This window comes from Piliocolobus tephrosceles, chromosome 15 (assembly GCF_002776525.5).
Source record: "Piliocolobus tephrosceles isolate RC106 chromosome 15, ASM277652v3, whole genome shotgun sequence".
NCBI lineage: Eukaryota > Metazoa > Chordata > Mammalia > Primates > Cercopithecidae > Piliocolobus > Piliocolobus tephrosceles.
Genome location: NC_045448.1, coordinates 37,404,638 through 37,414,007, shown reverse-complemented (window position 1 = coordinate 37,414,007; position 9,370 = coordinate 37,404,638). Strand labels below are relative to the sequence as shown.

At 38.9% G+C, this 9,370-nt stretch overlaps 1 protein-coding gene across 2 annotated transcripts in view; it reads right to left on the bottom strand.

Annotated features, from left to right (window-relative positions):
* Positions 1-938: 938 nt before the first annotated feature.
* Positions 939-9,370, bottom strand: part of QPCT (glutaminyl-peptide cyclotransferase) — a 28,757-nt gene continuing 20,325 nt past the window's right edge. Inside the window, exons 4-7 of one of the 2 annotated variants that reach the window (XM_023216327.1) lie at positions 6,840-7,016; positions 4,373-4,472; positions 1,801-1,917; positions 939-1,591 (exon numbers count right to left, since the gene is read on the bottom strand). In XM_023216327.1, coding sequence (XP_023072095.1) covers positions 1,446-1,591; positions 1,801-1,917; positions 4,373-4,472; positions 6,840-7,016 — 540 coding nt within the window. In that variant the 3' untranslated portion in view covers positions 939-1,445. The remainder of the gene's footprint in view (positions 1,592-1,800; positions 1,918-4,372; positions 4,473-6,839; positions 7,017-9,370) is intronic. The other variant, XM_023216328.1, reaches the window with a different exon arrangement.

Below are 9,370 nucleotides of genomic sequence, written 5' to 3'. Positions count from 1 at the left end.
TAAATATCTTGTCTGAACAGGGAACACACAGAACACAGTGGCCCCAACTAACTTCATCTGTATGCCAGGAACAATTTCCTAATTATTTAATTGATCAAGTTTGTATTTCTAGATAATTGTTTCCTGTAGCTAGAGACAACTTATGAATGCCTATGTATTTCCAGAAAAAAATGTTCTAAGTAACAAACCAAACTGAATACCATAATCTACCTACACAAAAATTGTCACAACTACTGCTGTACTACTGTGTTACCTTAATATTGACTCTAGAGTTCACATTCAGCAGTCTTTTTCTGTCCTCACCTCAATCCAAAACCAAAACAACAAATATATGCCTGGTAATTACATCGTTTAACAGGAAAAAACAGGTCAAAAAATTGTAATACAGTTTGATTATACCTTTATAAGAAAAATCTGCATTTAAGAAATGTGAGGAGACTGGATGCAGTGGCTCATTCCTGTAATCCCAGCATTTTGGGAGGCCAAGACAGGAAGATTGCTTGAGCCCAGGAGTTCAAGACCAGCTTGGGCAACATGGAGAAACCACATATATACAAAAATGCCAAAAAAATTAGCTAGATGGTGCACGCCTGTAGTCCAACCACTCGTCGGGCAGAGCTGAGAGGATCGCTTGAGCCCAGGAAGTCAAGGCTGCAGTGAGCCATGATATCATGCCACTGCACTCCAGCCTGGGCAGTGAGACCCTGTCTCAAAAAAAAGAAAGAAAGAAAGAAAAGAAAAAGTGAGGAAAAACTAAAAAGCGAACTAATGGCGATTCTGTCAATATAATGGAATTACAGTTTTCTTCATTTTCCAAAATTTTTGTTATCGACTATTATTTGCACAATGAGAACGTTAAATTTGCAAAACCCTACAAAAATTGGACAACGCATTAAATTATATCATTCTTCTTTTGTATAAAAAAAGACATCACAACATAGCACTTAATTGATTTTAATTTCCATAAAATTAACCCTACAAAGATTTCTCAAAGACATCTGAGAGCCTTCAAACTATATCTTTGTTTTGTATTACATGTAATAGATTCCCACATATGAAAAATCATAAAATGAAGGCTACATTTTCCAATTTGTAGCTATTAAACACTATTTAAGTACTGTTTAGAAGACTATGATTGAATAAATGAACCTGATTTTGCCTCATCATGTTTATCTAAAAGCGTTTTTGAATGATATTTATTTTCCATTTTCTTTACACAGTCCCTCTTTTTCAATCTGTGAATAAAAATTAACGAGCAATTTAGGACACAATATCACAACATAATTATTCTATACTTGATCTGATAACCAAAGACACCTAAGAATAGGATGATCTACAGGATAGATGTTTCCACACAGCATTTGTCTGAAATCAGATGATTTTAAATGATGCCTTGACTTTTGAATTCGATTCTAGAACCAATTAGCATAAACTAAATCAGAGTATTACAAATGAAGATATTCCAACACAAAGACTTGTAGGATTTTGTTTAGATTGTCAATGGTTGATTCATCCAAATTTTCTTCATTGTCATCCATGGTGTGCCAGACTTCAGGGAAAGGAGATGGTATCAGATGCAGAATTGGAACACCTATTAAGAAAGACCCAACTTGTAACAATGCGCATTACTCCAGTGAGTAAACTAGAAAGTGTCATTCTTCAAGAAGAGGGAGCTCTGTACCATATAAAGACAGCTGATAATTCATTATCATCTGTGTACTTTCTCATATCCCACCATTGTACTCCAAAATCAGGCTGCGCACGCACACGCACACACACACATGCGCACACACACATTACCTCTTCTTAAAAATGGAATATGGTCATCCTGAATCACACCTCCATAACTGTAATTCTGGAAATACCGCCTCTCCAAAGAGTGATCCTTGAGCAAACCCAATTCATGAAGTTCATGTTCTGTAGATGACAATTATACAATAGATGAACAACTATTTTTATCTGATCAAGACTCATAATGTAACCTTATTTCAGGAGTTTGAAATCTTAGCACATGAGTCCATAATTTTTAAAAGATTGTGCAACAGCAAGCATGGCCACTCCCATGACAAGAAACATCTGGGTCAAACAGGGGTGTGTACATTTTGGAGCAGGAAGAGAGAAGAGTCACATGTGGCTCTAAACTTACAGGTGAGAACCTCCTTAGAGGTAGAAACTCAATAGAACCATGGAGAGATACAGAATGAAAAAAACAGAGGACAGCTGGGTGGAAGGGGGAACACAGGTGCAGATGTAAATACTTATAGGTCCAAGATGCTGCATGAAGAATGCCTTAGATGAGATATGGAGCTTAAAGGGGAATACTCAAACAGAGTAGAGATGAAGTATATCAAGTGGCTATGGGAAAGGGATACCTAGAGTGACCTACATCAGCGGTTTCAAAGTGTGATGTCTGACCAGCAACATCAGCAACACCTAGGAACTTGTCAGTTATCTGGTCCCACCTCAGACTTACAGAAATTCTGGGGTTAGAGTCCAGCAATCTGTGTTATAAGAAGCCCTCCAGGTGATTTTGATGCACTTTAAAATTTGAGAACCACCGGCCTACATAAGTCATGCATTGTATGTTACAAGATGACAAGAGATCACATGAATATTATAAGACAACCAAATGAACCTTCCTAGGATAGCTTTTTTTAATTGCTAAATTTAAAGGGTAAAAAATAAACCAACTAGTAATCAATCATACGTAATATGATTCTAGGAACATTGAGAAAGCCCTAACCACCACCAAAAACAATATTCTTGTCTGTTTATTGGTATTTATAATTCCTTTACCATGAGACACAACTTTTTCTTATACAACTAGAGATATGGTTTGAAATGTAAATACCAATAGGAGCGGCAGTACATGCGTTAAAGTTGCATGAAGGTGCAAGTTATTGGCATAAGTTCATTCTGGTACAGGAAATAATAAAAGGGCACAAAATCCTTGAAAGAAAGCCAAACTCAGTTTCTTGAGGCTACCATCAAAGTAAGGAAAACATGCTGCAAGGAAGAAGCCCAAGAAGTTTATATTAATAACACCATTATAGTCATTCTTTCAAACTAGGAAATGAAATTTGCCAATCATGTGCATCTGAAGTTCAGGTAGAAGTTTCTCTAAGATTCTAGACAAATTCTCTACTCATGGCAAAAGTGTGAGTTATGATGGCAGTGTTTTTTCCACTGCTTAGAAGTAATACAAGTCTATCTTGCTCCAAGAAGTTTGTGTGGCTAATAAGCAATTTCTAGCATGAAATTCTTGCCTTCAAAGCAGCCCCCTAAGCTGGATTCTACAATAAAGATCAATCTAATTTTCCTCTTTCCCTGACGCCTGAAGAGTTTGTTTCGTTTTGTTTTGTTTTGGGTAGGGTGAAAGTACAAAGGTAAGAAGTTATTATCCTTTTCTTTCTCCAAACCCCAAGCCCCTCTCTTCCGCCATAGATGCATAGATTTTCTAGGACTGGCCTGGCCTGACCTAGTCTGGTCTAGTCTACTCCCATTTATTTGACTCTAAATCTTGAAGGATCTGGCTTTCTCTTCATCCTGATCTCTTACTTCTTTGGAAAATTGGCGGAGATTGTACTAGATTTAAAGGAAAATAATATCTGGATAAGGAGGAAAATAGAAGATGGCAAAGACAGAGATGGAAAAGAAAAACTGAAGAATATATTTTGATATCATTATAAGGACATCATATTCATCATTAGCCAACATGCTTTGTTGAGGAAAGTTTCCTCCTGAAATGCATTCTACATGCTTCAAACAGGACTCTGGGAAAATATTTTCAAACCATTTTTAAGGATGTGCAAACATGAAATGTACTATTTTATGTTTCCATTTGAAAATACAGTTTCATGCAGGAAAATAAACTGGGCTTACTACAAAGATGAAAATAGTAAACAACTAATCAATAAAGCAAGAATAAAAGTCAATAAAGTATATTATACATTTAAATCATACACTTAAATTACAATTTTTTTTTTCTTTTTTTTGAGATGGAGCCTCACCCTGTCAGCCAGGCTGGAGTGCAATGGCACCATCTTGGCTCACTGCAACCTCCACTTCCAAGATTCAAGTGATTCTCATGACTCAGCCTATCAAGTAGCTGGGATTACAGGTGCCCGCCACCACACCCAGCTGATTTGATTGAAACCCCGTCTCTACTAAACATGAAACCCCCATTTCATGTTGGCCAGGCTTGTCTCGAACTCCTGACCCTAGCTGATCTGCATGCCTTGGCCTCCCAAAGTGCTAGGATTATAGGCGTGAGCCACTGTGCCCGGCCAAATTGTAAATTTTGAATTTTAAAATGTAGTATCTGTCAGTAGGAAGGAATTATGTTTTATTCATTAATAACATTGGTGCTTACCAATTGCTTGAAGTCTTTCAAACCATCTGGCTGAGTTTGGAAAAAAATTGGGAAACATTGGATTTGGAGCTCCAATCAAATCCAATAAGACCAATAAATCCTAAGGGAGAAAAAGTAATGTTTAATCACCATCGCCAAAACACATTTTATATTCATCAATAGGGAAATACAATCAGCTAGAATTAACTGCATTTTAGTAATTGAGAATAATATGGGAAGCTACATGAATGAACAAAAGATTTACTAACATTTTATGCTAATTGTTTTGGAGAACTCTTTCAATCATGCTTATGCAATGTGGACAAATAGCAAAGTATTGATTATTTGTGTATGTAATTCCAAAAGGATATCACTAAGGATAAATTAGAAAGAAGACATTTGAATAAATATTTTGTGGACTTTAAAAGCATACATTTATTTTCAGAAAGGAGTCCAAGCCTGTCTGATCTTCTGTTTCACTCTATGTAGTCATTTTATCCTTAATCTGTAATGATAAAACTCCCAAAGGAAGGCACTTGGATAGTAATTATTTATTGATCAAGTAGTATCTAAGAAAAATTCCTTGTACAAGAGCTATATAACATTGTGTCTCTGGATCTCCATTTCCTTGTGTATCAAATAAGAAGCTCAAACTAGCTGATCTCTAAAACTTCCTTCTGATTATGGCTCTCTATCATCTCATCACGAGGACTCTCTGAAGACTACTCACTAGATTAAGACCTCCTGATTTACCTAAGTAAAATAATGTGTGGATAAATATTTAGCATACATCCTAACACATAGTAGATAAATATTTTCAGAGTCTGTGATCCTAAAGACACAGTATGAATAAATTCATAAATGAAAATTCAATATATTTGTTGTAAGAAAAAATAGGCTTGTTTGAAATAGGAACATATTCACAAGGTTGGATAATCTATTAAGGGTCTGTTTCTGGAAAATAATGATCTTCACTCAACAAATTTATTTATCAGTCTAAATATATTAATCACTGTGGCTTCATATATTTGGACTGATAAATAAATAACTTTGTTCTGCTACTGATCAACCAGGCCTCTCCTCTTGTGAATATGTTCTGAATGCTTTTTGGGGACTTGGGCTCAAGTGAATGAATGAGATGCTGACCACATTCCCCTGGCCCATTAGGAGCTGCCAATGGATAACAGGAGGGAGCAAATGCCAACAGGAGGTGTGTTAGGGTCATAGAGGACATAGAATGTGGCCATTTGGACTTTTATAGGGTGAAGGTCAGTGACAGGGCAATGGGTAGGAATGAGTAGGGGTGCTGGGAATAAGCTATCAGTTCACAGATGGGGTGAGCTTCAGGGAGGGGTGAAGGCACTGGGGAGAGTGAAGTCTCAAGGGTAGCATGAGGTTCCAAGTTGGGGTTAGTGAATATGTGGGGACAGAATGAAGATCAAATATGGGAAGAGAGTCAGAGTCAGGAGAGGATGTAGGGGCCGGGGGAGGGATTAGGGATGGAGTGTGGGCCCAGGAATGGGGATGAAAATGAGGCTGTGTGTTGCACCCATTACTTAGTAATAATAGCAGGGTTTTAAGGCAGCATCAAAATATCCCCACCCCCATGTCAAAAATGCCACATCAAAACCAACACATCAAACTGTCATAGTCACACTGGAGTCACGGTAATGCTTTGAAGTCACAAGGAAATTCTTCACCCCCACCCCTCTTGTATTCCATTTCCCAAAGCCCCATGTTCTTCAGACTTATAAAGACCTGAAAGAAGGGGTTTGCTCTCTCCACCTCCATACGGTACTGGGGGAATGTGCTCCCATTGGGCCCAAGTGAATCCGATGCTCCTGTAATCCAATTTTTTACATCATTTTATCATTTTAATTAAGCTCAGTCAAACATGGCTTCAAACCAGCAATCTTTCTTTCTTTCTTTCTTTTTCTTTCCTTCCCTTCTTTCTCCTTCCTTCCTTCCTTCCTTTCCTTCTTTCTTTCTTTCTTTCTTTCTTTCATTCATTCATTCATTCATTCATTCATAGGATCTCCCTCTGTCGCCCAAGCTGGAGTGCAATGGAGCAACGATTGCTCACTGCAGCCTCGAACTCCTGGGCTCACACAATCCTCCTGCCTTGCCTCTTGAGTAGCTTAAGATTACAGGCATACACAACCACACCCAGCTAAGTATTTGATTTGTTGTAGAGATGAAGTCCCCTTATGTTGCCCAGTCTGGTCTCAAACTCCTGGGCTCAAGTGATCCTCCCACCTCAACCTCCCAAAATACTGGGATTACAGGTATGAGCCATGGCACCAGTTCAGAATCATTCTTTTTAGCTCTGGGATTCCTCAAAAACCCAATGCCTGCCAAGGAATGTTCTATCATAAACACTCTGCTCCAAGGATACTGTGGCATTTTTAGGTCTTTACTTGGCTTTTGCAACCTTTTCCTTGCAGGCAGAGCCTACAGCTACAGTGCCATGAAAATTGCCCAGACTAACCATGCCATGCAGTTGGCTGGTGCCTCTCGCTCCAGGTGGGTGCGGGGTCGATGCCATCTTTGCAGCTAAGTGTCGAGACCCATAGAGAGAATCTTGAGGAGACCAGTGAAGAAAAGCCTCTTCCCCATCAAAGAATATCAGCTGGAGTGACAAATCTGGCTTGGAGTCTGAAACAGTCTGGTAAAAACAACAATAAAAAGGTAGCAAAAAAAAAATACTGTGATGATGAAAAATAACATGATTTTCTATTAATTGGGCAAAAAGATAGATGTGCCATAAAGAAAGGAAGATACCAAAGCAAGTGAAACTATGCCAAAATTTATTCCACACCACTTCCACTTCAAAAGTCACCACACCTCCCACAGTCCTCACCCATGTAAACCACCTTATTCCATTCCCTCTGAAAATAGAAGTCTTTTATATTTTTTCTTACTCCTCACAGAATTCTGAAACAATGAAAGTGCTCTGATGAATCGTGTGATACATCACCCACTTCCCCTACAGGAGGGTGTGTTGCCTCAGCTGCTGGGAGAGCCGTCAGTCACTTTAGGAATTGTCTAAATTCTAAAGCTGCGCCTCCTGGGAGTGTCCTACATCCGGTGCTGACCTACAACGGTACTGGGGGCTCCCTAAAGAGCCATCATATCTCCAGAGCTCCCCAGAGGTTGGCTGAGGCCGTTGTTGAACCTGCACTGCAGCTCCACTTCTCCCTCGGCCCAACACCATTTCTTTCCCCTCCGTGATACCTGTGTTGATCCAAGGCCACTCCCTAGTAAGTGACCTGAATGCTAAGCTCCATATCAGCGGGTGCTTCCTGGGGAATCCAACCTGAAACAACTGTAAATCTTTCTTGTTTCTCACCTTATTTAAGTCTTCAATTTTGTACTGAGTCTAGCTTCAAGAGTCTGCCCTAGGAAAGCTACAGAGACACAAAGAATAATAATTATAGCCCTTCCCTTGAAATAGCCTATACTTGAGTTGGATTGGGGAGAGATAAAACAAATACATGAGCGTGGCAAAATGTGTCACCAGCCACAAATGTAACATAAAAGTCCTCTAGAAATTGGATAGAATGAGAAGCAAAATCTTGGAGTTCCAAGGAAGGCTTTATGAAAAAGACAGTGTTTGAACAGAACTAAAAAGAGTGACTAGATTCTGATTGATTTTACACTTTCCTCTGTCTGACAATAATCCCTGTCTTTCAGATTGGGCCTGTTACTCTAAACTTCAAAATCCTTCAATCCCACCGGAACCCCTAATCTATTGAATATTTCACATTTTCATAGTCCTTCACCCCCATAATATCTTCACTTCACTCTATATTTGGCTTAAATTCCAGTCAATCATTCCAATTGCTTACTAGCATACACCCTTAACTCCCTTGCCCCTCTCTGCCTTGGTCAAACTTTCATGGCAAAAACATAACATTAAGTCCCACTCTCTACCTACTTTGTGCCGGCACTCATGCAGCTAAACCTCGCCAGAGAAAAAATATATAACCACACTGTCTGGCCTTGCTTAAAGTTCATGACCACAAACCTCACACTGGCCTTTCATGTTGACTGGCAAGTCATGCTGTATTTTCTTAGTTCAGTCACTCTGGGACTCTTCTAAGATTTCACATTCCTCCTCTCCCTGCCACCTCACCCATCTTCATTCCCAACCAATGACCTTGATTTCTTTCTGTCATGCTCATATTAGATGCCAATCTTCTGCTTGTGTACAAAATCCTATCCCCTCTCATCTGCTCAAGGACATTGCTCTAGCAAATGCTATTTCTCTCCTACATCATCAATCTTTCTATCTCTGCTGGATAACTCCCATCGGCCAAGAAACATGCTGTGCTTTTCTCATCTTAAAACATTTGACCTCACTATCTCCACCATCTACTGCCCGCCCAATTTTGTAATCCCATTTATAGCAAAAACCCCTTGAAGGAGTTGTCTATTCACACTGTCTCCAATCCCGCTTCTTAAACTTAGTCCAGTTGGGTTTTATCTCTACCATGTACTGAAACTGCTCTTGTCAAGAACACCAATGACTCTACATGGCTACATCCAGTGGTCAACTCTCGGTCTTCATCTCTCTTGACTTATTGTCAGCATTCGACACAATAAGTCAGCATTCCCTCCTGGCTACACTTGCTTCATTTGGTTCCTAAGATACTGTATTCCTCCTACCTTAGCACTACTGGTTCCCTTCATCTTCCTTCCCTCTTAATGCTAGAGAGCCCTGGGAACTTGCTCCATGGTTCTCTTCTCTTCTCTCTCCACACTCACTCACTCTCTTGATATCTCTTCTTGAGGCTTTAAATCATATATGTGTGGGTTTGTGTGTGTTGTCTTGTGTGTGTATGTGTGTACTGTGTTTGTGTGTATTATTATATGTAGAGAATTTTTAATATAACTATTTTAAAATAACAATAATAATATCGTAGAGATGGAGCCTTAGTGTGTTGCCCAGACTGGTCTCAATATATACATATATATTATATTATATTATATTATATTATATTATATTATATTATATTA